We start from the raw sequence: 25,472 nt of genomic DNA, 5'->3' as shown, positions 1-25,472 counted from the left end.
GTAGTGCCGCAACCTATTTTCCAAAACTAAAACATACAACCGTCCTTAATTTCGCCATTTTCATAACATTTCGTTTATTTAATTAGTAAGAATCAAGAGGAATCCGAATTTGCACAAGGCTTATATTAATCACAGTACATAATCTCCGAAGGAAGCCCTCTAGTTTGCTCCACCGCCGCCACCCCCCGAGGATGCGGAACTTGCACTTCCTGCGCTGGCGGCAAAAACCTTTCGAAGATTCTGCAATATGCTGAACAGAACCGTTCCCGCGCTGCCCAACGTTTCCAGAACATCGAATCCGGTGCTGTCGATGGCTGTCTCCCGATCCTCCTCCGTTTCAATGGCCGGGGAGCTGATGTTCCCGCCATTGTGATGAGTTTCGTGGACGCCATGGTGTCCAATCAGCCGATGAGTATTGCTCTTCACATGGGAGTCGTTTACGCCGCCACCGCCAACTGTGTTTATCAGGTGCTTCACCGGCTCCAGGACCGGAATATTCAGCTTAATGCGATGCCAAGCGTCCGCTGATTCGGTGAAGCCCTCATGCTGCTCCCCAGTGGCCTCCATCTCATCTTCCAACTGGTTCCGCTCGCTGACCGGATCGTCGTCCGTCTCCAGGGACAGCTCCAGACTCATGTTTCCCTTGCCAGGCAGTTGCAACAAACTGCCGAAGAGCTGTTGCAGATGCGCCGAGTTGGTGGCCTCCGCTTCATTCTGCTCGAAATCGAACTCTTCACGGACTCCCGACTTGGGTTTCTGGTTCACAAAGCTGGTCACATGCAGCATTCCACTCCTGGAGCCAGAATCGCTGGAGTTGGTGGGCTTGGCGGACGTCGTCGTCGTCAGCAGCAGCAGCAGCCACAAAAACTGCAGATACATTCGGAGAAATGGAATCTATAATTGGCGCTTAATGACCGGTTGCACGTACGTTAATGAATATTGAGTATGGCCGTTAATAAGGCTTTCTATATTCAAATCCCAACGCGCACGCGTCATTGGACCTTGAATTCGTTGAATAAGATATGGCGGCTTTACAAATCAAAGATGAGGATTGGGAGTTATGATATGTGCCTATCTACACTCAGAGAAAAAACCGTTCTCAACGATCTCGATTAGAAAATTTCGATATCAAAACCTAGCCAAAATCGAATCAGCATACTAAAATCGAGATCGAACCATTCTCAGATTGCCATTGACTTTGCTCTCATTATATCAGTCTTTCCCTCACGTCTCTTTTCCACAATCTTAAACCGGATACTTCTTCGTTTTGAAAATATCAAAATTGAAATAGTTTTCGTCTCGAAATCAAGAAGGTTTCTTCTCATAAGATTAATGATTAATGCCACTGAGTACATTCTCAATTTTTTTGGGCTTTTGGTGCTCAAAAAGCCCTCGCAGGAGTGTCTGATTATATTCTTACTAATGTGCAGATTATAGTTACATTATCTTACAATCTGTTATTCAAAATTTCCTTTGGCTCAACAGCTTCGATCTAAAGAATCAAATGTTACATGGGATTAAAGTTTTAAGCAAAGCTTTGTGGGGATATGATATATAATTAATTGTATACAATGGTGATCTCCAATTTGCAAATCAAACTCTATGCATGACCTACGCCATTTCCTTGGACAGTTCATGAGTCACTTATTTGTTTTAAAAAAAAACCCATGAATTAAGACATCGCCAAGTTCCCTAATAATCGGCAATGCCAAGTGTTTGCTTACATTAAAAAACACAATAAGACATATGGAACTACTAAGTGTGGAGCTGGCCAATCGCAACATTGTCAATGGAATCACGGATCTAGCTCTGGGCTAGAAATCGAAACTAAAACCGAAACGAAACAGAAACTGAAACCGCTGCCAGCAAAAGCAAAAATCGAACTGAGGCACCAATTGGTTGGGTGGCCAGGTGACCAGTGAATCAATTAATATGCAGCAACGGTAGGAGCAATTGTGGTACCTAAATTTAATTCAAAATGCATTTAGAGGCCCCCCAAAAAAGTCGGTTCTTCGGGTTTTTGGAGTGACAGCATTTATGGGATCATATCTGCAGCAAAAGGGTTGCAATAATTTCCTTATTTTCAAGGACTTGCCAAACGAATCTATTAAGGAATCTTATAGAAATTTCGGGAAAACAGTAGGCTACCGAATTTTAGTTCATAATCTCGTATGGCTTACTGGCCCAGTCTGAAAACATAGCCCAGAGCTAGTACACAACCTTTTGTAAAACTACAAAAAAAATTCCACCAAAATTCAAAATTCAAAGTTTTTATTTTTGGGCCTTTCAGGACAAGTGAAAAATTCAGTAGTATGCGCTTATTTGGCAGAGTAACCAACATTTTACAGGTACAGTACACTTGAATTGGGGCTAAAACCCAAAATCAGTAGGCCCTTTACTTTTACGTTAGACGTTTGTTTAACTTTTAGACCATTTTTCCTTGCTACGTCTTACACTACACAACATTTTGGTTTCTTTCCTTTTCTGAAAACTCAAATTCTACCGTGTGTTAACTTATGTATTCGTAAATCAAGTCAAAAATTTGTACATAAAAAGAAAAAAATGCCAGGCATATTCGGGAAGTTCCCGACTAACCGTCTCGGACCTAATCTCCTCCAGATATCTAGATGCGTCAGCTACCATGCTCCGCTTTACCGACCGCGCAGCCTACTCCATGCTGAACGGTTGAGGCAACTTTGCACCAGTGCCTCCTCCGGATCCAAGTCTAGCCGGAGGACGAGTCATCCGTGTCGCGTCCGGGTGCAGAGGTACTCCCAAAAGGGTAGCAATGTGTTCTCGGTCAGCGATAACGTGGATATACTGCGCAAAAGGATTAGCTTTTCCGGCAGCTCGGGCAATGCGCCCAAGATCATGCCCATTGGACTGATCACACCGGAAAAGGGCGATGGCAACGATCTGAAGATAGTCATTGTGCCCTTGGATCTGTCCGGCATGGATGGCAACGAACTCAAGGACACACTGGAAACCATCAACAAGTTGCGCTTGTACGCCAACCACATCGAGACCTTCTCCAACAGCATGGTCGAGGAATACGGTGCCTTGAAGGCCCTGCAGGATCAGGATCAGCCAAAAGAAGTCAAGGCCGGGGCGGGTGCCCAGGACCGCAAATTTTGGGAGGCCTACCCATCCACGTCAACGGCGGACGCTGTGGGAACTGCACTGGATGCGGGTCAGGGTGTAAACATGCCGCTGCAACGCCAGACGGCAGTCAATAGTTGCCTCCAAAACGCTTTGGGTAATCCAGCTATCAACTCCGCTCTGAAAACCACCAAATCCATGTCGGCCATGGCCCAGACGGAACCCATCCATGGCTCAACCAGGGCATCCAGTCTCCAAGAGCTCGCCAACCAAGAGAGCGACTTCGTCGAGGAGGTGCGTGTGGATGTGCCGCAGGATTTGAGCAATCGCCTCAACGATATGGCCGTTTCGTCAATGGAGCTGTCCTTCGAAATGGACATGACCAATCTGCGTCAGGCTCTGGAGAGCAAGGACACGAACGCCGTAACTCCGCAGGATCCCATGATCTGTATGCACACAAAGGTGGAATTGGATGCGCCTGGCACCGTGGAGAAGACGCTGCCGCTTAGGTTCAACGCCTTGATCTCGGGCGTAGTGGAGATCGATACCCAGAAGTTGAGCCCCGCCCAACTGACGGAGGACAAAATGCCGGGCTTCAACGATGACCTCACCTCGCTGGCTGCCAACCTATGCAGTACCGCCTTGGAGAAAGGTTTCGCAGGAAAATCCTCGGATACCTACATTGCCGACCTGGAACTGACCAAGGATGAGGAGACTATTCCTAATAGGATCATCGATACTTCCCATATGTCGGCGGCTAATCAAGTTGGTCAAGTGCGGGAATCCCTGCAGAAGATAACCGAAGAAGCGTGTGCCACGCCCGGCATTCAGGAGCAAGAGGTGCCAGTTCCCGTGGACAAAGACGGCTGCAAGCATCCGCCCGTGAAACCCAAGCGCAAATGCCCTGGCAAATGTCCCCTAATCACAGATCCCTGCAAGGAGGATCCCTGCGAGCGGCCTGGTAAGAAGAAGGCACCCAAGAAGAAAGCGTTGAATACCACTGAGATCACGTGCAAGGGAAAGGGCGGCGGCAAGAGTGCTTGCGGCAAGGATAAGAAGAAGGATCCGTGTGACAAGAAGGACAATAAGAAAAAGGACCCTTGTGCTAAGTTCAAGTCTGGAGAGAAGAAGGATCCATGCGCCAAGAAGAAGGCAGATCCCTGTGCCAAGAAGAAGGCAGATCCCTGTGCCAAGAAGAAGGCAGATCCCTGTGCCAAGAAGAAGAAGGATCCTTGTGCTAAGAAGAAGGCAGATCCCTGTGCCAAGAAGAAGGATCCATGTGCCAAGAAGAAGGCAGATCCCTGTGCCAAGAAGAAGAAGGATCCTTGTGCCAAGAAGGCAGACCCTTGTGCCAAGAAGAAGAAGGATCCTTGTGCCAAGAAGAAGAAGGATCCTTGTGCCAAGAAAGGTGACAAAAAGAAGGATCCATGCGCCAAGTTCAAGAAGGGAGGTAGTGGCGGCAAGAGCAAATGCAAGTTCTCCACCGTTGCTAACCTACCGGAAGCAAGCAGGCGCCACTTGTCCACCGCCTTGGGCCAAGCCTTCCGTGAATCGAATACTGTTTCAAATGGTCCCCGCTTCAAAGTCTACTCCACTCTTGTGCGCCGTCACTATCGTGTCCCTGTTCCGAAGATTGAGAGCTCTTGCCAGTGCTCGCTCTGCACGAGTCGGCTGCTACACAAGGCAGTTGCTCCGGCCCGATTCACCATTAACACGGCCCTCATGAGAAGACGCTTCGGCGGACTTGCGGGAAGGATCTCCGGTGGAGCCATGTCACAAAACGGCAATCGCGGCTACGCCAAGAAGGGCAAATCCGGCGGCAAGTGTGGCGAAATGCAGACCAAATACCCCATCAATCGTGGCAAGGACATCAAGGAGCGAACGGGACTACGCGAGGATTGCTTCAACGACGAAGGCGACTGTCCAAAGAAAAGCTGCACCGGCAAATGCGGCAAGGTCAAGTTCCCGAAGAAGAAATGCGATCGCAAGAAGAAAAAGGATGGTGCGTAATCATGATAGTTTATAGTTGCTCAGTTCTCTCATCCTGTTCCCAAGACAGAATAGGCAATCTCTTGGTCCAGAGTTCTATTGTCCAGCTGCAGCCGCAGAGAAGATCATTCAGCACGCGGCCATGTTGCCATCCACCCTCTGAAAAGCGCACCGCGGATGATGAAGCACTTACGCTACGCGTAACGAATCCCTACGAGATCAGCGTGGTTCCCTTTTCCAAGCCCCGACCAAAGGATTTTGGTAAGTGGTTTATCCTTCAGTTGAAAGCTTTATAATCGATCACTCCTTTCGCGGACAGACGTCCTCATTCGAACGGGCTCAGTGGCCGTCTCCAACTCGGACATCCATGTCTTTGAGAACGGCAATCGGGACATGGAGGCTATGTCCCTGGGCCATGATGCGACGGGCATCGTGGAGGAACTCGGTCGATGCGTCCAGCATCTGCACGTGGGTGACCGGGTCGTCATGGAATCGGCATTATCCTGCGGCATCTGTGACCTATGCAAGAAGGGCCTGTACAACATGTGCTCCGGCTTGGTGTACAACGGCTTCCTGAACACCTACCAAACGCATCCGGCCGACCTCTGTCACCGCCTTCCTGCGTCCATCAGCTTGGAGGCGGGTGCCCTGACGCAGACACTAGCACTGGGTTGTCAGGCGTGCTTCAAGGCCAATGTCACGCCCACCAGCAACGTCCTCATCCTGGGAGCCTGCCCAACGGCTGTGGCGGCCGGCATATGCGCAAAGGCCATCGGAGCCAAGCGTGTGGCCATTGCCGGTTGTATGGCTCCGGCTCTGGATGTGGTCGCCCGGGACTTCGGTTTCCAAGCAGTCGAGTTCGATAGCAACGCACTGTTCGGAGAGGTCCTTGAAGCCATCTACAGCAAGTTCCGGGACTGGCCGGACTGCGTAATCAACTGCTCCATCTCTGCAATGACAATGAATCTGGCGGTCATGGCCCTGCAGCCATGTGGGGTGTGTGTGCTGGCCGAGTGCGATTCAGAGTGTGCCAGCTTCAATGCCCTGGACGTACTAATGAAGAACATCCGCCTAGTGCCCAGTTTTCGTTCCGCCAATATGTGGGTGCACCAGAATTTCCATGTCTAACCATTTAGTTATCCTCCTATCCTCGCAGGTATCCGACTGCTCTTCAACTCATGCAATCTGGTCGAGCACATATGCAAAAATTCATAACGGCCACGTATCCCCTGAGCAAGGCGGACGAGGCCTTCCGAGCTGCCCAGCACGAGTCCAACATTGGGCTGGGCAAGGTGATTGTTAACTGTGCGGAAGATGTGGACGTCTAGGCGATTCGGAGGAGAAGTTCCGAGCCGGCATGGGATAAATTTATGGTGGAAAAAACTGTGTGAAGGCCAAAAACAAAACTCTTCTTATTCTAATTGAAGTTAATTCTGTGTTTTCGACTTCAAATTCGGAATTAGAATAAAACAATAGATTTAAGTATTGCAACAAAAAATCGTCTCGCATTTTACTAAGTTCTGCGTGGGCCCATAAAACAATCAATTTTAAAGTGCGGCTCATTAAAATACTTTAAATAAATAATATTTTTCAACAGCATTCTAAAATCTATCCTCTCTGGCTCATCATGAGATTGGTTTATGTGTGTATACATACATTCATATATATATTTATGTAAATATATTTTATAAAATTATTATTGTACTTCGCTGCTTACAACAAACTATTTTACAATTTTACAAGAACGAAAGTGACTCACTAAAGGTGTGTATGCTACGGGGGAAATCAATGTACACAAAACAAAAATGAAAACATAAGCTAACAACAATTAGAATAACGCATACATGTTTAATTTTAAAGCATTGACTACATCGCACACTTTGGAACATTGCTTGGACTGAGTATAAATAATAATTAGAGCTAACTAATAAGAATTAAAGATATGCCATTTCATATGTGAGTGTGGAACTAATTAATGGACTGTTTTGTGGTTTCGGTTGCCTATGGTACTGCCGCTTTGCTGATTCTTTGTTCCCTTCGTGGTTTTGGATATAGCTTTCCAATTACTATCGATCGTTTGGCCAACAGTAGTAGTTACATACATATATATACTAGTAGAATCGTCAGAGTCTAAATTAAAAACCACTTGCTCTGCCAACCGGAGCATCCGATCATGAAGGTAGTTTGTCTTTTGCAATTCAATCGCTGGCCCTCCTCCTGTTAGTTGTCATGTATCTGCATTTCCAACTCCACATCCGAGAGATTTATCTGACGCATCGAATTGATGAACATGTAGCGCGAAAAGTAAATGTAGAGCCAGCGAAACCATCGCATCTGCGACTGATGCTCCATCATCGCACTCCTCACAATCGCAGCTTCCTTCCAATTCAGAATGCACCTGTGTAATAAAGAACTCATTAGAATTTATATATGAATTCGGATTCACTTCTAACACATACCAATGCGTAGACATAAAGCACGTGCACAGCAGGTCCAAGATGGATAGATATTTTCTGACCACATTGATCGAGTCCAAGGTGTAGAATTTACAATCTGCATTGGGAAGGTACATAAAAAATTGCTCTATACTATAATATCTATGGCTATTAATAGCGACAAATGCAGCGATGGGCACGCCAATTAACATGCACCCATTGTTTGCATCCGTCGCCGCCCGCGTGACTCACACGCCTCCTCACCTTTGGGCAAAAGGTTGGCCAAACAGAGCGAGGCGGCCGCGTAATACACAGCACAATGGTTCGGATGCGAGCTGACGCCATCCCGATCAAAAGTGAATATCGCCTGGATGTCGAGGCTTTCGATCGTGTGCAGTATCAAGCTGGCCACCGCATCTGGGCGCCAGTCCACGTATGGGTCGTCCGGCAGGTTGGTGGCATTCATCAGCACGATGTTGGACTCGGGAATGCCCAGTTTGGAGCAAGAGCGCCACAGTTCCTGACGCCTCACCTTCGCCTTGTGCTCGAAGTTGCCTGGGCGAGAAAGCAATTGATTAATAAAGATCATTTTCAAAAGGATAAAATAATGATGTCATCTTAAGTGCAAAAGCACACACTTTAAACAATCATGTACGATCGGTCAACATGTTCAATACATTGAAAGCAGTTTTTTAGAGAAACTTAAAAAGTTATGATATGATGTGTATAGAAGTTGAATGTAAATTAACTACAATTATTCGGAAATTAAATGGTTTTTCAATGAGTGCCTAAATTTTTAAGAAATATATAGACAAATCGGCCCTACATTACTATCAGATTTGTCAACTTGGTATTATTTTTATCAATGCTTGTACCTATAATCTATAAAAAGATAACATCGGTGTAGCCCCTGAATCTTTGCAATAATTCAAATAATAATGGGCCAGAACATAACATTTAAAGAGAATTAAATATTCCTATAGGGACTATTTTGCACGAAATCAATTGGTGGCTAACACAAAGAGAATGCTGTGCCCATATGGCAGCAATAAAGATAAATCCGATTCGCTACTGATTTCGAAACGTGTACTTTCGTTTAATGCTTCCAGATCTATTGGTGGTTTGGGGATGATGTCACTGCTGGTGGTCTCACCGTTGGACAAGCAAAGTATGTACACCTGGCAGCCTTGGCGCTGCGTCAGCGAGTAGATCAGCGGTCCGAAGAACATGCACTCGTCATCCGGATGGGCGGTGATCAGCAAGACGCGCTCCATGCACGCCGTTTTGGGCAGCCGGACGCTACGCAGCCGTAGTCCAGACTGCAGGGCCTGCTTCAGGCCGCCAGGACTCCGATTGCCATCGGGACTTGGGCTCAGCTCTGACCCCTCGCCCGACCCGGCATTGCTGGTGTCGTTGTCGTTGTGGTGGCCGTCCAGTCCCGATCCTGATGCCGATGCGGCTCCGGAGAGCCAAAAGGTGAGCTTGTAGAGGCCCAGGCATACTAGCAAGTACACCGCACAGGCGATCAGTACGTGCTCCAGTGCTTCGGCGGATGATGACCTGATACGGCAGTAGATGGCCTGCGGATTGGGGACGAGCTGCTGCACCTGCTGCACCTGCTGCTGCAGTTGGCGCCACGGGGATGTCGATGCAATGCTGCTTGATATGCTGGCCACGTACTCGCTCAGCCAGTTAAATCTCATCGCTCATTGCGTCCGGCCAAGGGCAAGATTTTTGGCGAGAAATTCTTCACCAAAAATGGACATGCAGCGCAATTTGGCAGCGAAGAAAAGCGGCGATAACGGTGCTCGGGCGGTTACTTAAACTATTGCACTAAGTGGATGTGTTTCTTAATCGGTAGTTTAATACTTGAAAACGTTTGGTTACGAGCCCGCGCGCCGCCTAATCGGCTAATCTCTGCATTTTATTCGAAAACTTTACGCGTTTTCGACTTTCGGGGGCAGCAGCTAGAGATGGGCAACTGGCGTGGTGCGTGGCAGGTCCGCGACTCACGCTGACTCAATCACGATTTCCGCTACGCTTCTAATCAGACTGTCAGGTGCGCCGTGCAACTACCAAGCTGTAATTATCTAATTAGCACTCGAATAAATTGATAAACTCTTTTCTGCCATTCATCGTTCGCTGGCAAGTTACCATTCGTGAGAATATATCAGTCCATCTCTGGCGTCAGCTGTTGGACAAAGTGCCCAGCGGTAGGGGTACTCTTGTCACTGTTTTTATAAATTCTGGTATAAATTTTTATATCTAATATTAATTATTGTTTATTTAACATAGTATCTGAAATATAAAGAATAATAGTTATGAAAATTTTTACTTTTATAAAAATATCAATACATTGTGCATTATTAATATATACATATTAGAAATTCACTCTTGTACGATATCACATAATACTCATTCTAACCTTAACATTCTAAGAAGAATGATTAAATGGAACTTAAAATATTTCCCAATAAGAATATCTTGATGGCTTAAATTTGTGATTTGAGCGAACACCCCTAGTGTCGGCATGCTCTCCTCGAAAAATACCAGAAAATACTGGAGAAAATACAGGGGCCGCTCTCTTCTCTCCGAATATGCAGTCTGAGGTTTTTTTATTTTGAATAAAATTTAAAGTCACTAGTTTCTATGAAAATATATATATAATTAGCCTACGACCGCGTGATTCGAGTCCCCGAGAGCCAGCCGCCCGTCCCCGACCGCCCAAACACCGCGGGCAACCCAAGGAGAGCCCCAAACGATTGCAGGAAATTGATCAACGGCAGACGACAGCGTGCCGCAAACCTTAAAAGAGAGCGAGTCTCAGTGCGAGGTGCATGCAGCACGTTGTAATTAGGTTAGCAGCATAAAGCAGCACCACATAACACGATAACATGGCACAGCAGCAGGGCATGGACTCGGCCCTGTTCGAGCGGCGACTGCGGCCGGTCTACGGTGAGTGTGGTGTCCGTGTCCCCGGCGGAATGGGGCGCTGCATGTGCCGGGTCCACAGTCTCACAGATTAACATCCCAATCCTCTGCAGACAACCTGGAGGTGGGCAACAATCGCAAGGCTCTGCAGGAATCTGAGAAGTTGCTACGCAAACATCCCAACCTGCTCTGCGCCCGGGCGTTGAAAGGCCTTTCGCTCCTGCGACTGGGACGCTATGACGAAAGCCACGGATGCCTCCAGACCGTTGCCGAAGAGAAGCCCACGGACGACTCCACGCTGCAGGTGCTGTCCTTCTGCTACCGCGAAATGGAACAACGTACGTATGGGTAAACCATCGCCAGGGTTGATGTACTGAGCCCACGTGGAGCCACAGTTTGCTGGGGATTAGGTTTTGACAAATGTAAGATTGATACCGTACTCAGAATGGTCTAGGAGGAACGTTACCTCAACTGGAAGTTCTTTAGGAGTATGCTAGAACCAACTAGCCATAAACTCTTAAAGCACGAACCTAGTCTTATATGGAAACCCAAAACCTCTTTCTAATGCGATGAAGAAGGGCGACAGCCATCGAAAATGCCTGATTTGATCACAAGTAACTCTTAATAGGCTATAAATTCCTACTTTCATTTTTGAAATTATCTTATTAGGCAAATTTGTTAAGTTTTGAATAAGCTTTTGTAATTTAATATCCACTTTTAAATCTAAAAACGAAATACTTGTGTGAGGCGAGTACTAATTGTATGTATAAATAATGATTAAGGAAGAATTTTTGTTCTTTCAAATGTGTAAAGGTTACAGGCATGCTAGAATTTAAATTCTGTAAAAAATAATAGCTTCTTTTTGCATAAGTTAAATCCTCATTGATCATTAAGAATTTCATTCCTTTGAATATAATTAAAGTTTACAAAATATTTTCAAGCTTAGATTTTGAGATAATATTAATATTAACGATACGATTTGTTGAGCATTTCTAAAATCGATTGATGTTTACAAAGCAACATTTTTAAGTAAGAATATTTCTTAGCCACATCTGTGGGGCGATATCCGCTAAGTGAATCCCCTATAGACGCCCCTGCTACGCACACGAAGTGGCCACAATTCATATTTTCGTATTTTCTTGGCACGCGCACCTCGCCCGACTAATTAAAATCGCATTCTCTTAGTCGGACGACGGGCGGCAAGTGCGTGCCAACGATCTGAATATATAGATACCTGTACCTGCGCAAACTAAAATCGCTAATAATATATAAATATCCACCTCTTTGCAGTGGACAAAATTGTGGAGCTGTACCAGCACGCTGTGAAGCAGAATCCGGGCAACGAGGAGCTGCTCGCCCACCTCTTCATCTCGCATGTGAGAGTGGAGGACTACAAGGCGCAGCAGGCGGTGGCTCTGCAGCTGTACAAGGCGCAGCCGAAAAATGCCTACTACTTTTGGTCGGTGATCAGCGTAGTCTTCCAGGGAATCCGTGGACCGGAGTCGGCGCTGCCCGAGAAGCGGAAAATCTACTTGGGACTGGCGCAACGCATGGTCGACAAGCACATTAAGGAGGGCAAAATGGAGACGGAACAGGAGGCCTTCCTCTTTCTGCACATACTTAAGCTACAAAACAAGTACCAGGAGGCGTGGGAATTCCTTACTGGTGAGCTGTGTGCGAAGCTGTACCCCGGTGCTCCAGTCAGCATGAAGTTCGAGCTGCTCAAGGAGCTGGGAAACTGGCGGGAGTTGAATGAGCTGCTGCAGCAGCTGCTGGACGCAGAGTGAGCCTTAACAATAAGTATATGTATGACTACGTTTTCTAAGTTTTTTTTATCCCAAAGTCGTGATCGTTGGGACTTCTACAAGGAGTATATCCAAAGCTCGTTCGAGCTGCTAAAACTTACGCCGCAGGGCGTAGAGAACGGGGATAAGGACTCTCTGGCCAGGTGTCAGGAGTTCCTTCAGCGCATCATTGACTCCTCGGAGCGCCAGAGAAGGGGACCCTATCTGGCACGATTGGAGCTACACCAGCGCATGCGAGCGGAGCAATTGCCGGCGGAAAAACTAATCGGTGACTTTGACGAGATGGTCATTGAGTACTTCCGTCTGTTCGGCGACAAATCATGCTGCACTCACGATATCGCCTTGTTCTTGCCTTCGATCAGCATGAACCAGAGGCAAGCGCTGGCCAGCAAGTTGTTGTTGGAGAGCGGAGTAACCTCCACGTCACTTCCGAAAAATGTAAGTAAGCGAAAACTATAAATTCAACCCTGAGTCTAACGATCGGTGGTATATGATTATTGTAGAAAGAGCAGTTGCAGAAACATCTTTGCGCTCTGCAAATCTCTCGAATGTGCGGCTCCCACATGGATCTGCCTGCGGACCACCTGCTTGCCTTCTACACGGCGCTCAAGCTGCACTACGAGCACGGCAGGAGTACTTTCGGTAAGAAGTTGCTGGCCACGGAAATGGGACCATCTGATGCGTACGCCCTGCTGGCGGCAAATGTGATGTACGATCTGAGTAGGCGGGAAAATAAGTCGGATCATCTGTTCGAGGCGCTGTGCCTGCTGCAGTATGTCCTGCGAAACAGTACGAGTAACTTCCACGTGAAGCTGCTGAGTCTAAAGATCTACCATCTGTTTGGCTGCCAAGTGGGCGCACAGGAGATGTACGAGTATCTGGACATTAAGCAGATTCAGCTGGACTCCATGGGCTATGTGCACTGCCAACTGTTGCCTCTTGGAGGTCGCTTCTCGGGCAATCGAAACGTGTACGATGCCACCCTAAAGTTTTTTACGAACAGCTATAAGGAAAGGCTGGAATACATTGCGTTAACATATCGCTTTTGCACGTTTTCAAAGATGGAGGAGTTCATGAACTTCAAGGAGCGGTTAACCAACAGCTTGCAGTACGTGGCCTGCTCGGTGGAGGCGCAGATCTGTGACTTGGTCAGTTGCTATGGCAATATCACGCAGAATCTATCCGCATATGTGGCGATGAGTATTGAGCCGGCGGAGGACCGGATCGCTTGGCATGAGTTGAGCGACAATCGCGACTTAGGGGCCATTATCCGATGGGATCCGCTACATGATGTAGACGCAGCGGAGGAGCGCAGGCAGTCATTTGACCAGGAAGTCGAGGTGCTACAAATACGCTCGCTGATGCTTCGACTCTTTGCCTCTTTCATCGACTTGTACCACGGCGCGGGCTTAAAGGATTCGGCAGCGGGAGCGGAGACGACCACCTTGGAGCTCCTGCGGGAGTCCTGGACGGGATTATTCCAGAGATTGCGCTTGATGAACTACAAGCCGTTGGCGCAAAAATTTCTAGTCAATCTGCTGCCGACACGCCTTCACCTGCTACTCGACATGCCATACGAACGTTTCTTTGACGACCTCGCCCAGTTGGTCCTCGACTTGCAGAGCGGGTCGGCAAAGCTGGCCGAGCAGTGCAAGCGGGTGGGTGACAACGTTATTGCGACTATGGAGCTGTGCGTGCAGACCATCAACGATAGCAACGAAAGCAACGGCATGGACGGTCTGTGGAAGCGGCGAGGTCAGCAGCAGAGAGTGGCAGCCAGTTTAGAGGTAACTTGTTGGTTGTGAAGGCAGATAATCTTATATTCACCTATGGGCTTATAACTTTTCCAGATGCTATCGCTGTACGCCTTCCTGCTGTCCGTGTTGAACGACAAGCTGCAGGTCAGCTCAAAGACCAAGACCAAGAAGAAGCCGGTGGAAAACAAGGTGGATGGACCGCAGCCGATCAGCGAGAAGGAGCGCAGCCAGATGTTGCAGGAGCTGATGCGACAGCTGAAGCACAAGCTTGAGGCCTGCGACACGGCTATACGTAAGTGACTGTAAACAAATCGCGCAAAGATAAGCTAAGGTTGAATTCTCCAATCCCTAGGCTCCTGGAAGGCGCCCGTGCTGCCACGAGACATCAGCTCCTTCATGTCTGACATGTCGCTGAAGCCGGAGGTGGAAGCCACGCTCATCGGCGATGTTTCGGCTACCTTCAAGGACTCCCACGAGCTGATGGTCACCGAGCTGCGCAATCTGCTCAAGGACAAGATACGCATGGTGGCCAAGTAGATGCTTCTTTGCTGTGCAAAGGCCATCAGCCAGCCAGTCCGGTCATCGTTGCCCCCACACAATCCAAGTTCATAGTTTGTTATTTAATTTTGTTAACGGATACAACCGACCTCATAATCCTTCTACACTACAATTATCTCGAACACCAGCGCCAAGTCAGCACTTATCAATCACTTTTCGGCATTTCCCCCGTACAACACATAGAAGTTGTAAAATTTTTAAAACAAAAGTTAGAAAAGAACAAAACAAAGAAAAAAGATTGCGTACCGCTTTGCAAGTAAGTCAAATAAAAGAAGAAATTGTAAAAATGTAAAAATTTTTTTTTTTTAGAATGTTTCTTAGTTTTGTGAAATCTTTCTAGCAAACTTTATATAACAAAGGTCGTATATACAGAGTTTTAAGCATTCAGCAAAGGTAAAATGTCGCGATCTTATTAAATTAAGCATTGGCTACAGTAATCCCCACTTTGAAGGTACTAAGATAGCTAGTCAGTCGTGGATCATTTAGATGCTGTTGGGTTTGCAGATGCGCCACGAGATTGTGAATGCGAGCGAAGCTTTTGTTGCAGAGTTGGCATCTAAAGAAATAAAAGAAACGTGATTAGTTTTAGTTTAGTTAGTTGATTTTGAAACCACATACATGTGGGGTTTCTCGCCTGTGTGCGTCTTGTAATGCATTTTAAGGACACTGGCGTATGTGAACTTCTTTCCGCAGGTCTTGCAGGCATAAGGACGCTCATTTCGATGGGTTCTGTTGAGGAATTACAAATAATTAGTAGAGGTTCCAAATGATACAAAAATGCTTTTGCTGGAATAGCTAAGTAATTATGTATTCTTTGCTTACCTTTCATGCTTAACGAGGGAAGTGCGATCCGCGAAGTTGCGTTGGCAATATTGGCAGGTATATGGTTTGGCTCCCGTGTGCTGGCGGATGTGGCGCTTCAGCTGGTAGTTGACGTGGAAGCTCTTGTGGCAGATCCTAAAAAGAACCGCATGACTGAGACATTTATATATACAAGAAACTGGTAAAAGTACACCTACTCGCACTCGTAAGGTCGCTCATCGTTGTGTCTTCGCATGTGGGTGTCCAGCGTGCTTTTCCTGGGATATCCATTGCCGCAGATCTCGCACACATGTAATTTAGCAGTGACAGCAGGAGCAGGAGCAGGTTCAGGGACAGAAGCAGGATAGGGAGCAGGAAGCGTTTGCACCGTTAGAACTGTGGGCCTTTCCTTTTCCGCCGGTTCGGGTGGCGTTTCCTCAATGGGATCATCCGTAGACCAAACTCCCTCTTCAAGTACCTCATCCTCTGGTGATTCAAGCTGCTCAGTCTCGATTGGTGGCGGAGTTGAAGGACCCACTCGTTGCACCACCTCCTTGACCACCACTTGCTCGACTGCATCCTTTACCACATATTCTCTGAGAAATTCATTGGAGCGTTGGCAAATCTGTCGGAATTTGTGGGCCAGCGTTAGAAATGCCTTGCATCTGAGACAGATTCTGGTCGGCAGCACTTCCTCCTCCGTTGCCCTTATCTGTGGATGAGAGAATACTTGAATTTAATTAGAAAGATCAAGGAAAACAAAGGGATCCCACCTGAATTCCACTCAAACTTTCGATTTTGTCGCAAAGGGATACGCCACCAGACAGCCTATCGTCCGCCATCTGGAAAATGGACACCATGTGAGCATCGCCATCCTGCAGGCAAGTCCTACAAAGGGTCATCATGTTCAATCGTATCTCCATTTGAACCAAGCGAGTTGGCCGACAAAAATTAACGATCAAAATAACTCTGCTTCCTCTTCGCTGATTTCGCCATTCACCGATATTTATCGGAGGGCCGATTGCCATTCGCCCCGAAGCCGCACAAATTTTAATTGTTTGGTCGGTAAACAAACAAAAATTAAATATTTCGGAATTTGTACATACAATAACAGAAGAATGCATACCAACGTGGATAGCAGGGACCTAAAGTGTCGCATCTGCTTGGTGCAGCCTAAGGATGAGTCTCTCATGCCCACGGAGCCAGATTTTCCAGATCAAATCAAACGCTGCACGGGAGTTGAAGTGGGTTTTTGAATATTTTTATTATGATATATATTACCCCTTTAAAACCTACCCACAGTTGAGCGAGAGTCCCGACTGGCCCAATCGCATCTGCACCAGCTGCGCCCTGCTGCTCAGAGCGGCCCTCAAACTCAGATCCCTTTGCCAGCAGACGGAGAAGGACCTGAAGGAGCAGAAGCTGCAGGAGATTAACATAGAGATTGTTCACGATGAGCAGGAGACGAACAAGAAGAAAAGTGAATCAAGAGACCTGTCCAAGAATGAGGCTAACGGTAGCGACAGCGAGTTAGAGTACGAGTACCTAGAGTCATACGATGTAACGCTGGAGAACAGCGAGGATGTGGCCTATAGTGCCGATGAATTGGTCAGCATAGAGCCTGCCATCTCTGCTCCAGAGGAATCTGTCTGTTCACTCAGTCCCAAACCGGTAACTTTTGAGGACGAGGACTGTGGACAGGCTGCTTCCTTCAGCTGCAGCATATGCAACAATGTCTACTCAGAGCGCGTAAAGTTGACCAACCACATGAAGGTCCACAGTGCGGAGAAGCCACACGAATGCGAGTAAGCAGGGATTTGGATTTGGCTTCATCGTATTCTATAATCGTATAATCCCATTATCTTCTAGAATCTGCCACAAACGTTTCCGCCAGACTCCGCAGCTGGCGAGGCACATGAACACGCACACCGGTAATCGCCCCTACAAATGTGACTACTGCGACTCCAGGTTCGCCGATCCCTCCACTCGCATTAAGCATCAGAGGTAGGTAAAAACATATAGGGCGGTCACAACTGGAATAAATGTGATAGATTTCTGTTAATCAGCTTCAACGTCAATTAATTGTTAACAAGTCTTGATAAAAGTTACTTCAAATCTAAAACTTAAGTCATGCAAGGAATTTTCTAACGTTAAATTTATTTTAGGATCCACACCAACGAACGACCGTACAAATGCGAGTTCTGCAGCAGGTCCTTCGGCTACTCCAACGTCCTCCGGGTTCATCTGAAAACCCATACGGGTGAACGACCATTTAGCTGCCAGTTCTGCCAGAAGTCCTTCTCCCAGCTGCACCACAAAAACACCCACGAAAAGTCACACAAAAGGACGAAAGGGATGAAAACATGTCAGTGACTAAGACGAAACATTAAAGTGCAAATTACAAAAGTTTCTCGTTAAATATTGTACAATATATTGGTGTATAGGTTCTAAGCTATAGTAGGGTACCGCCATTAAAATGTCTAATTTTATCCATTTTAATTTGTAAGAAAAATAAAACAAATTTGACAAAAAATATATCCTGTCTACATTTATTTGCTTAATGAAAGAAGCTATTGTTTTAATAGCTTACTATATGCTTAGTCTAAACTTTGCATTAAAACTAATAAGATCAAGTCACTCTCTGAGAAACTCCGGCGTTTCCCCCTTGACATCTTTTTTGGTGCCCGCTTCTGCCTCATCTCTCCAGGTGGTACGTCTATTATGCGTTTCCCGATGCAAACGCAATTTGTAGGCCTTCACAAATCCCTTGCCGCAAAGATCACAACTGAAAGAGAATAGCTATTATAGCAGGATAATGGAGCAGCAAAATATGTTGATGCTTACACATGCGGCTTCTCCCCCGTGTGAATCATCTTGTGGAACTTCAGATTGTCCGAGTAGGTAAACGTTCTGCAACAAACGTCGCACTCGTAAGGTCGCTCCTTGGTGTGAATTCTGGAGAGTAATAAAGTCAATTTTATTTACTTTCAACTGTTTCGAATATTTCTCATTAGTCAGATCACCTATGATGTTTGGTTTTCGTGGATCGATCTGCGAAGGCAGCTGGACAGTAGTTGCACTTGTATGGTCGGTTCCCCGTGTGCGTGTTCATGTGCCGCACCAGCTGTTGATTCTGCACAAAGCCTCTTCCGCAGATCCTATAAAATGAGATTGTATTATCCATAGTTACTATTTACTTTCCGCTGTTAAACTTACTCGCACTCGTGTGGTTTAACGCTAGAATGGAATTTCATGTGCTCGGTGAGACGCGCCTGAGTCGGATAGATATTTCCGCATACATCGCAGATGTATGCGCTCAGCTTGTTGCGCGGCTTCCTGCCCACCTTCTTTTTGAAGGCTTCGAATTCTGGGCTATTCTTGTGGTATGCAACTGGCTTCCTGCCCGATTGGACGCGTTTTTCCGGCTTAGCATGAGTTGGGTTATAGTCTTCGTCAGAGTCGAGTACATCTTCAGCAATTTCTTCTTCGGTCGATTCCTTTGTGGCAACCTCTGTGCCGGTGGATCCCTTTTCCTGTGCGATTTCCGGCGAGTTTTCGTTGGTGAGCAGTTCGTATTCCTCGTATTCAGCATAGGTTTCAGCCTCCTCGATCTCAGTCGGCACCGGCTGCGTGCTATCGTGCACATCGAACATATTGGTATCGTCAGCGTCACCATCCTCCACGACATAGGTGATAACCTCATCTTGCTGATCCTCCTCGCCCTCCACTTTCATGCCACCATCCAGCTGACTGGCGTAGTCCTCCCATGACTTCAGCACGCTCTCCACCGAAAGGTCCTCCGCGATGCTAAGCAAATCCCCTTCGCCGGCGGCATTAGCATTGCTGGCCTCCCGGTCCAGCATGTCCATAATGTGCTGATGGGATCGCTGGCATGTCAGACGGAACTTGTAGCAGAGTCGCAGGCAGCGCACGCACTTGCTGCACATCTTGTCCGGGAACTTGTCATCTAGGCTGACCTGTATGGGTTGGAATAATTGATATTTAAAATACGCAAATCGAGCAGGATTCCCACTTACTGGAATGCCTGCGCAAATATGCAGCATTTGGTCCAGGCGCGTGCTGGCCGTTTCGCTGAATATGTCGTGGAGCAGCTCATCGCCCTCGGTAGGATTGTTCAAGCAAACGCGGCACACCACCCACTTCTCGTTGGACTCAGTTTTCATGGCAAATTCTATAAAACAATCACTTCGGTTGTTGCAAACGAATCAAACAGCTGAATTCCAGCGTCCGCGGCCAGTGAGCATTCACAGCGAAACGCGCCCGCCAAAGCTGATACGGTGAATGCACGTTATGAACGAAATGCATGGAGCGTACAGATTACATAGCTGTAAGTGCACTTTTTACCAAACAAATGTTTTAAATAATTTGTTTTGGTAGATAATAATATACAAATTTGCGAAATTTCATTACATGCCTCTCTGATTGTATTTAAAGAAAATGATTTTAAAATAAATAGGAAATAAATAGTTTTGTTTCGGTACAGTAGGGACTTAGGAAACGATGGAACTTTACATGAATTTGACAAATATATAGCTTTGTATTAAACTGCTTAAATGAGCTGGTTTTTATGTATTTTCTGTGTAAAAAGATTGAATTCCTATTTTACTGATTTATTTGCCCACAAAATGCATTCGTATTTATATATTTAATATTTGAAGTAGCGAATGGAATACCCTTTACGTCGACAGTGTTCACCCTGTATGGCGTCATTCGCATTGCAACGCGTGCACTTTGCTCCAGACTACAATCTATTTTTTTTGGCGTCGTCTTCGTCCAGCGAGCGTGTTAATCGAAATATTAGAGCGGAGAGTAAGTAGCCTCCTGGAAGAGATCCATCTCCTATTCGAGACAATGAGAGACTCGGCGGCACATGCGAGTCCGGCGGCGGCGGCAACGCAGAAGTGGATCGTTTGCCGGGTTTGCCTGCAGCAGCCCAAGGAGCCCATGGCCAGCATTTTCAACGACGATTCGGAAAAGGATCTGACCCACATGATACGCGAGTGCGGCGGAGTGCCCGTAAGTTTGTCCCGTTGGACCACCGAACTATTTAACAATGCAATTTCCTTGGCAGATCAAACAGTTCGATCACTATCCGGATAAGATATGCGAGAAGTGCTTCAAGGTGCTGAAAATGTCATTTAAGTTCCGAGAGACCTGCCAAAGATCGTACGGCCATCTGCGGCAGTTCGTTGGACCCGTAGAGGTGGAGCAGCGAACACCGGAGAAGAAGGGCGCGGAGCCAGCCACCAAGCTGGAGCCGGATGCCGATCCCGATGAGACGGATCAGGAGCCAGAGCATGACGACGAAGACGAGGATGTGGACCTGGACGAAAGCAACTATGCCGAGGCGGAGGATGCCGCCGAAACGCAGGGTGGTGTCTTCCAGGACGAGATGGAGGATGGCATCCTCGTGGAGCTGGAAAAGGATCGCATTGTGCATGTGAAGAGCGAGCAGGTGGAGGAGGACGGCATAATCGAGGAGGTTTATGACGTGTACGAGACGTACGAGGGCGACCTCATCCCAGATCAAGGCTATGACCATGAGATGGCCGATCAAGCCCTGTCCGAGTTATCTGCCGAAATCGAATACCTGGATCAGGTCGAGCATGATCAGTTGACCGAAAGTGCCCACGAGGATGATGCGGATGTCGACCTGAACTCAACCGAAGAGGAGTTCGTTCCCTCAAAAAGCGTTCGCGCGTCCATCAATGCGCGGATTGCCACCAAGCGGAGAGTGAATCCCCGCAGGTCAGCTACATCGACGGCCTCGGCGGCTATGGAATCGGGTACCTCCAAGACAGCTGACCGCGGAAATCCACTTAAGATACGGCGGGGTAACAGTGATTCGGTTGGCAGCAAAATGGGCGTCAAATCCGAGAAGGACATCTCTATTGGCGAGGTGCTGGCGCGCAAGCATGCCGGCATCAAGACCAAGGGCGGCCACAAGATCCTTGTTGGCGACAAGAAGGAGTTCAAGTACATCTGCGATGTCTGCGGCAACATGTATCCCTCCCAGAGTCGCCTTACCGAGCACATCAAGGTCCACTCCGGCGTGAAGCCCCACGAGTGCGAGTAAGTAACTTCGTAGTCTTAACTGTGTTCACTATGTTCTTTGGAGAGTTATTACGATTTTAGCTCGTATATCCGTCTTATTCGGGTATAATGATTGTGTGGAAGGAATTATTCATTTTCAGTAAGCCTTCTTTAACTAAAATTCTTCTTTTTTCAGGATCTGTGGTCATTGCTTCGCCCAGGCTCAGCAGCTGGCACGGCACATGAACACCCACACCGGAAATCGGCCGTACAAATGCAGCTATTGCCCAGCAGCCTTCGCCGACTTGTCCACACGAAACAAGCACCACAGGTAAGTTGGTGAGCTCCAAACCAAACCCGATTTGGTCGAACATTTACCCTTTGCAGAATCCACACCAACGAGCGACCCTACGAGTGCGACGTTTGCCACAAGACATTTACTTACACCAACACCTTGAAGTTCCACAAAATGATTCATACGGGAGAGAAGCCGCACGTGTAAGTTCCGCTTTCCCCCAGCGGTTACAGTCCGTATTCTCTAGCACGAACTTTCACAAATTGTTTATGCAGACATTAGCTTCAGAAGCAGATTGAGTTTTTTGACATAGAGAGATGGAAATGGTTTATAAAAATATACTTTTTATTCTATAAGAATGTACAATTCACAGTGGAAACTATTTTGAAAGAGCCATGCTGTTTCAAAAGATTGTTGTTTATATATAGTATATTAATATTTCGAGTTTAGCTGATTGTTTATTAGGTGTCTGAGGCGTAAATATCATTAGATAAACAGGGAATGAAGGATTAGTGTTTAAATATTATATGTTATAAGGAAGACATAAATTAATCAAGGATTCTAATCAATTTAAAACACGTTTGCTCTCTTTCTTTAGCTGCGATGTGTGCGGCAAGGGATTCCCCCAGGCGTACAAACTGCGTAATCACCGGGTCATCCACGAGAGGCGCGGCCAGTCCGCACGGGAATCCGTGCCCGGGCTGCTGCCCTACGACACGGCCAACATCGTTGGTCTGGATATGTAAATTTCTAGCGAGGACTCCACGTCGTCCCAAAGCGACACTTTACACTTTAAGCAGAAACACGCGTGTAATTACACATCTAATTATATTGTGAAATTTAAGCCTAGCCTAATTATGCGGAAATAAATTAAGTATAGCCGCGCATATGGTCTTGGAGTCGGTCTCCTCCGGATAGAGCTGCAGTACGGCGTGCACCTGGTGCGGCGGGAACAGGCTGCCCAGGTGATAGCGCAGCAATCGGCGCTGCTCCTCCCGCGGAAGCTGCTGCGAGGCGTGCAGCTCCTCGTTGATGCGCGAATCGGAGGCGGATAGATGGGCGAAGTTGTGAGCGGGCAGTGGCAGACGCAGTCCCTGATCCGTGACCGGGGCGGATGGCGTGCGCGTCAGATACTGGTGGTGATAGTTGGTGCTGGAGTTGGACTGTTGATGCGGCGGCTGTGCCTGGTGTTGTTGTTGCTGGAGGGGAGCACTGTAGGTGGGCACCAGCAGGTGGTAGGCGGGCGGCGGTTGTTGGCGCTGCAGCTTCTTGTGGCGGTTGGGCTGGCTGGATTCCACGGAACCGTCCGAAAGGTCCATTTGTGCGGAGAAGCCCTGACATACCTGTTCGATGGTATTGGACTTGGTGCGTCCCAGTGGTTCCCGGCTAATCAGTGAGTTGATCTTAACATTGTTATTATTGCCACCCGGACTGATCATCTGTTGGCCACCGTTCGTGTGCAGGGGCGCGCTGTGGGAGGCCTGCAGCGGGAGGCGCTGCAGCAGTGGCGTCTGATTGTGATGCCGGAACTTGCACTTCTGCCCGTAGGTACATTTCTTGCCGTACGGACACAACTGCTGCGCATCCGCCATTTTCTGCTGCGTCTGCGAGCACAGGAAGAGGTCCAGATTTGGACCCGATCTGCCCAGCGGATCGTCGGGTGGCATGAAGATGTCATTTACGAACGAGTACATCAACAGGCGCTCCTGCACCACGCGCCTGAACTCGTTGCTCTCCAGGATCAGATCCCTGTAGTTGTCGTTGGACACCACAATGCCGTCGGTTTCCACTGCCAGCTTGAGTATGAAGCGATCATCGTAGCAGGACACACGCTTTCCATCCAGATGTCGCGATGGCGTGAACACCAGGTATCTTTCGTGCTCCAGCTCGTAGAGCAGCTCCTGGTCGGCTATGTTGTTGTTCGCCATCTCCTTGCGCCAGTTGGGCACGAAAGCGGTGATGTCGCGATGGCCACGCTGACGGAACCAGTCCACACAGATGCGAATGCCACGACAGGAGAATACCAGGTTGTTGCCGTGCGAAAGCGCCACATTACTGCCGTCGATTACGATGTGTCGCAAGCCAGAGCTGTTGTTAACGCTGGTCGGGGAGGATAGAGTGTTGGTCATGGCGGATGGACTGCCGCCGATGTGGGCGGGCCGCGGTGCATCGGCCGTCAGCTTGATCAGCTCCGCCAGAAGCTCGTTCTGCTTGGCTTCCGAGCCGAGGCGCGTCAGCGCTGAATGGATAGATTGTTCGCTGTAGCCCAGCTTCTTGGCGAACTCCAGGTTCTGGCGCTCCGTCGTGTGGCTGGGACTCTGGCTCTCATCGTCGTCGGAGCAGCTTTCCTGCTTTCTCACTGGCAACTTGTTGCTGCTGCCGTGTTGTTGTTGTTGCTGGTGTACCTGCTGTTGTTGTTGCTGCTGTTTGTGTTGCTCATGCACTTCGCAATCCATATTGATGCGCATCTAACTGACCAGCGGCTGGCTTTCCCTCGGATGCTCCTGCTGCTTGTTGTGCCCGATTCTTTGCGTTTTTAGCTGTTCTCTGCAGCAAGTTCCGTCTATTTACATTTACAGACTAGAGATGGGTTGCCCATTCGCGGTGCTATCGATGCTTTATCGAACTTTTCGGTCAGCGAAACAACAATGTTGCCTTGGTATCGATAGTAACAGAGCTAGGCGCCATAAGAAACGCTCATCGCTAATTTGGAGAATAGGAAACGGATTCATCTTCCTCTTATTCAGATTTAAAATGCCCGCAAATATGTATAATATGTAATATAGAATCTTTAATCATTAATCTTTGCCAGACTATCTTTCAAATAAAACGTATTTACATACGTGTTCCATACAAAAACATATAGAAATATTTAAATATATAAAATTTATATTTATTTTATTATGATACTTGCTAGCTTCAACCTTACACTATCCAACTTTTAAATAATACACCAGCTTCGATTTAGTAACATGCATAAACATTTCTTTATTGTATTTATTGTACATAAAGTATTTCGAATATAGTTTTAACAATTTCTACTATCAACATTTATAGATCTCACTTAGTTTGATTTAATTAGTTAAAATAAAGTACACGTTTTTCGTATTGAATTCTTTGTTTCATTGTACGTTTGGTCCCCCTTTTCATGACAAAAAGGATGCACTGCCTCGATTTGGCCACAAATTCAATAGTTTACTAGGTATAAGTGGTCACATCTATCATGGTTACATAGATATCTATATGCTACGATCGAAGTGCAATTGGATAAATGCATATACAATACGCAATACGTCCCCTCCTTCCGGCGACACTAAAGTAATTTCATTAATTTCCTTTCGTCCTGCAGCGTCCTGTCATCTTTGGCCAAGTCATGTGGCAATTAGTGGGACAGCGCTACATAAAAAAACTATAAAACTGGACGTAAAGTTCGCTACGTGTGCCATGGGAGGATTCTTTTTGGGGTGGTTATATATAATATATGGGTCCGCTTAAAAAGCAAAGAGTCATTCTCTTCGCACGCAGGGAAAGTGAGTGAGGATAAGGATGCATTTTGAGAGGAGAGTCCTTGCGAAACTCCATTTTTCCTGACTCAGACACACGACAAGTGCTAAAATTTGTGCTCCAATCTTTTTTTATTATGGTCGTCGTAAAATTTATTGTTGCTCTTTGAGCGTGCTTGGATTTTTATGCTGGCATTTTTCCTGCTTAACGGATAATTAGTAAAGTCCTTTTCCTTCCCGTGCTC

The 25,472-nt window shown here is 47.2% G+C and overlaps 9 protein-coding genes across 12 annotated transcripts; 4 read left to right on the top strand and 5 right to left on the bottom strand.

Moving 5' to 3' along the window:
• Positions 1 to 45: 45 nt before the first annotated feature.
• On the bottom strand, positions 46 to 1,885 carry LOC6620396. The gene is made up of 2 exons (XM_002044568.2): positions 1,725 to 1,885; positions 46 to 867 (listed from the first exon to the last, which is right to left on the bottom strand). Exons 1-2 carry the CDS (start codon positions 1,782 to 1,784, stop codon positions 160 to 162), a joined length of 768 nt encoding a protein of 255 aa, XP_002044604.2. The 5' UTR covers positions 1,785 to 1,885; the 3' UTR covers positions 46 to 159.
• Positions 1,886 to 2,170: 285 nt separating this feature from the next.
• Positions 2,171 to 6,579, top strand: LOC6620394. 4 transcript variants are annotated; one of them, XM_032720599.1, is made up of 5 exons: positions 2,172 to 2,348; positions 2,620 to 5,101; positions 5,155 to 5,349; positions 5,408 to 6,188; positions 6,245 to 6,579. In XM_032720599.1, exons 1-5 carry the CDS (start codon positions 2,313 to 2,315, stop codon positions 6,414 to 6,416), a joined length of 3,666 nt encoding a protein of 1,221 aa, XP_032576490.1. In that variant the 5' UTR covers positions 2,172 to 2,312; the 3' UTR covers positions 6,417 to 6,579. The 4 variants fall into 4 exon arrangements, with proteins under 4 accessions (XP_032576488.1, XP_032576490.1, XP_032576487.1 ...); XM_032720598.1 differs by lacking the exon at positions 2,172 to 2,348 and having other exon boundaries at positions 2,435 to 5,101; XM_032720597.1 differs by lacking the exons at positions 5,408 to 6,188; positions 6,245 to 6,579 and having other exon boundaries at positions 2,171 to 2,348; positions 5,159 to 5,250.
• A 337-nt stretch (positions 6,580 to 6,916) lies between these two features.
• On the bottom strand, positions 6,917 to 9,666 carry LOC6620393 (N-acetylglucosaminyl-phosphatidylinositol de-N-acetylase). The gene is made up of 4 exons (XM_002044565.2): positions 8,677 to 9,666; positions 7,788 to 8,078; positions 7,548 to 7,641; positions 6,917 to 7,486 (listed from the first exon to the last, which is right to left on the bottom strand). Exons 1-4 carry the CDS (start codon positions 9,224 to 9,226, stop codon positions 7,309 to 7,311), a joined length of 1,113 nt encoding a protein of 370 aa, XP_002044601.1. The 5' UTR covers positions 9,227 to 9,666; the 3' UTR covers positions 6,917 to 7,308.
• A 458-nt stretch (positions 9,667 to 10,124) lies between these two features.
• On the top strand, positions 10,125 to 14,869 carry LOC6620392 (phagocyte signaling-impaired protein). Its single transcript, XM_032721008.1, has 7 exons — positions 10,125 to 10,478; positions 10,568 to 10,792; positions 11,745 to 12,237; positions 12,298 to 12,697; positions 12,763 to 14,046; positions 14,110 to 14,308; positions 14,369 to 14,869. Exons 1-7 carry the CDS (start codon positions 10,418 to 10,420, stop codon positions 14,551 to 14,553), a joined length of 2,847 nt encoding a protein of 948 aa, XP_032576899.1. The 5' UTR covers positions 10,125 to 10,417; the 3' UTR covers positions 14,554 to 14,869.
• LOC6620391 (zinc finger protein 449) lies at positions 14,853 to 16,354 on the bottom strand. The gene is made up of 5 exons (XM_002044563.2): positions 16,149 to 16,354; positions 15,594 to 16,087; positions 15,397 to 15,531; positions 15,193 to 15,303; positions 14,853 to 15,130 (listed from the first exon to the last, which is right to left on the bottom strand). Exons 1-5 carry the CDS (start codon positions 16,296 to 16,298, stop codon positions 14,992 to 14,994), a joined length of 1,029 nt encoding a protein of 342 aa, XP_002044599.2. The 5' UTR covers positions 16,299 to 16,354; the 3' UTR covers positions 14,853 to 14,991.
• Positions 16,355 to 16,418: 64 nt separating this feature from the next.
• On the top strand, positions 16,419 to 17,794 carry LOC6620390 (zinc finger protein 184). Its single transcript, XM_002044562.2, has 4 exons — positions 16,419 to 16,619; positions 16,678 to 17,180; positions 17,245 to 17,379; positions 17,541 to 17,794. Exons 1-4 carry the CDS (start codon positions 16,494 to 16,496, stop codon positions 17,746 to 17,748), a joined length of 972 nt encoding a protein of 323 aa, XP_002044598.1. The 5' UTR covers positions 16,419 to 16,493; the 3' UTR covers positions 17,749 to 17,794.
• Positions 17,795 to 17,896: 102 nt separating this feature from the next.
• LOC6620389 (zinc finger protein 2) lies at positions 17,897 to 19,653 on the bottom strand. The gene is made up of 5 exons (XM_002044561.2): positions 19,413 to 19,653; positions 18,592 to 19,352; positions 18,399 to 18,533; positions 18,220 to 18,330; positions 17,897 to 18,160 (listed from the first exon to the last, which is right to left on the bottom strand). Exons 1-5 carry the CDS (start codon positions 19,557 to 19,559, stop codon positions 18,010 to 18,012), a joined length of 1,305 nt encoding a protein of 434 aa, XP_002044597.1. The 5' UTR covers positions 19,560 to 19,653; the 3' UTR covers positions 17,897 to 18,009.
• A 468-nt stretch (positions 19,654 to 20,121) lies between these two features.
• LOC6620388 (zinc finger protein 347) lies at positions 20,122 to 22,611 on the top strand. Its single transcript, XM_032721711.1, has 5 exons — positions 20,122 to 20,412; positions 20,468 to 21,468; positions 21,626 to 21,760; positions 21,817 to 21,927; positions 22,323 to 22,611. The coding sequence occupies exons 1-5, from the start codon at positions 20,248 to 20,250 to the stop codon at positions 22,468 to 22,470; spliced, it is 1,560 nt and encodes a 519-aa protein (XP_032577602.1). The 5' UTR covers positions 20,122 to 20,247; the 3' UTR covers positions 22,471 to 22,611.
• On the bottom strand, positions 22,553 to 24,319 carry LOC6620386 (endoribonuclease ZC3H12A). Its single transcript, XM_002044559.2, has one exon. It carries the CDS (start codon positions 24,190 to 24,192, stop codon positions 22,576 to 22,578), a length of 1,617 nt encoding a protein of 538 aa, XP_002044595.2. The 5' UTR covers positions 24,193 to 24,319; the 3' UTR covers positions 22,553 to 22,575.
• Positions 24,320 to 25,472: the final 1,153 nt, after the last annotated feature.

Source organism: Drosophila sechellia, chromosome 3R (genome assembly GCF_004382195.2).
Source record: "Drosophila sechellia strain sech25 chromosome 3R, ASM438219v1, whole genome shotgun sequence".
Lineage (NCBI taxonomy): Eukaryota > Metazoa > Arthropoda > Insecta > Diptera > Drosophilidae > Drosophila > Drosophila sechellia.
The sequence above is the reverse complement of the archived record's forward strand: the minus strand, read 5'-3'. Positions and strand labels throughout refer to the sequence as shown.

Excerpts from the sequence above, each read along its gene's own strand:
- LOC6620396 (XM_002044568.2), bottom strand. The coding sequence starts at position 1,784 with ATGTTGCGATTGGCCAGCTCCACACTTAGTAGTTCCATATGTCTTATT. Across the intron at positions 868-1,724 it reads GTCTTATTGTGTTTTTTAAT|TTTTTGTGGCTGCTGCTGCT; the intron begins GTAAGCAAACAC and ends ATGTATCTGCAG.
- LOC6620394 (XM_032720598.1), top strand. The coding sequence starts at position 2,563 with ATGCCAGGCATATTCGGGAAGTTCCCGACTAACCGTCTCGGACCTAAT. Across the intron at positions 5,102-5,154 it reads TCGCAAGAAGAAAAAGGATG|ACAGAATAGGCAATCTCTTG; the intron begins GTGCGTAATCAT and ends CCTGTTCCCAAG. Across the intron at positions 5,350-5,407 it reads GCCCCGACCAAAGGATTTTG|ACGTCCTCATTCGAACGGGC; the intron begins GTAAGTGGTTTA and ends TTTCGCGGACAG.
- LOC6620393 (XM_002044565.2), bottom strand. The coding sequence starts at position 9,226 with ATGAGATTTAACTGGCTGAGCGAGTACGTGGCCAGCATATCAAGCAGC. Across the intron at positions 7,642-7,787 it reads GGCCAACCTTTTGCCCAAAG|ATTGTAAATTCTACACCTTG; the intron begins GTGAGGAGGCGT and ends TTCCCAATGCAG. Across the intron at positions 7,487-7,547 it reads TGCTTTATGTCTACGCATTG|GTGCATTCTGAATTGGAAGG; the intron begins GTATGTGTTAGA and ends TTTATTACACAG.
- LOC6620392 (XM_032721008.1), top strand. The coding sequence starts at position 10,418 with ATGGCACAGCAGCAGGGCATGGACTCGGCCCTGTTCGAGCGGCGACTG. Across the intron at positions 12,238-12,297 it reads CAGCAGCTGCTGGACGCAGA|TCGTGATCGTTGGGACTTCT; the intron begins GTGAGCCTTAAC and ends TTTATCCCAAAG. Across the intron at positions 14,309-14,368 it reads GGCCTGCGACACGGCTATAC|GCTCCTGGAAGGCGCCCGTG; the intron begins GTAAGTGACTGT and ends TCCAATCCCTAG.
- LOC6620391 (XM_002044563.2), bottom strand. The coding sequence starts at position 16,298 with ATGGAGATACGATTGAACATGATGACCCTTTGTAGGACTTGCCTGCAG. Across the intron at positions 15,304-15,396 it reads TCCCTCGTTAAGCATGAAAG|AACCCATCGAAATGAGCGTC; the intron begins GTAAGCAAAGAA and ends ATTCCTCAACAG. Across the intron at positions 15,131-15,192 it reads ACAGGCGAGAAACCCCACAT|ATGCCAACTCTGCAACAAAA; the intron begins GTATGTGGTTTC and ends TTATTTCTTTAG.
- LOC6620390 (XM_002044562.2), top strand. The coding sequence starts at position 16,494 with ATGCATACCAACGTGGATAGCAGGGACCTAAAGTGTCGCATCTGCTTG. Across the intron at positions 16,620-16,677 it reads AACGCTGCACGGGAGTTGAA|TTGAGCGAGAGTCCCGACTG; the intron begins GTGGGTTTTTGA and ends ACCTACCCACAG. Across the intron at positions 17,181-17,244 it reads GAGAAGCCACACGAATGCGA|AATCTGCCACAAACGTTTCC; the intron begins GTAAGCAGGGAT and ends ATTATCTTCTAG.
- LOC6620389 (XM_002044561.2), bottom strand. The coding sequence starts at position 19,559 with ATGAAAACTGAGTCCAACGAGAAGTGGGTGGTGTGCCGCGTTTGCTTG. Across the intron at positions 19,353-19,412 it reads ATATTTGCGCAGGCATTCCA|GTCAGCCTAGATGACAAGTT; the intron begins GTAAGTGGGAAT and ends CAACCCATACAG. Across the intron at positions 18,161-18,219 it reads ACGGGGGAGAAGCCGCATGT|TTGTGATCTTTGCGGCAAGG; the intron begins GTAAGCATCAAC and ends ATTCTCTTTCAG.
- LOC6620388 (XM_032721711.1), top strand. The coding sequence starts at position 20,248 with ATGAGAGACTCGGCGGCACATGCGAGTCCGGCGGCGGCGGCAACGCAG. Across the intron at positions 20,413-20,467 it reads GCGAGTGCGGCGGAGTGCCC|ATCAAACAGTTCGATCACTA; the intron begins GTAAGTTTGTCC and ends TTTCCTTGGCAG. Across the intron at positions 21,761-21,816 it reads ACACGAAACAAGCACCACAG|AATCCACACCAACGAGCGAC; the intron begins GTAAGTTGGTGA and ends TACCCTTTGCAG.
- LOC6620386 (XM_002044559.2), bottom strand. The coding sequence starts at position 24,192 with ATGCGCATCAATATGGATTGCGAAGTGCATGAGCAACACAAACAGCAG.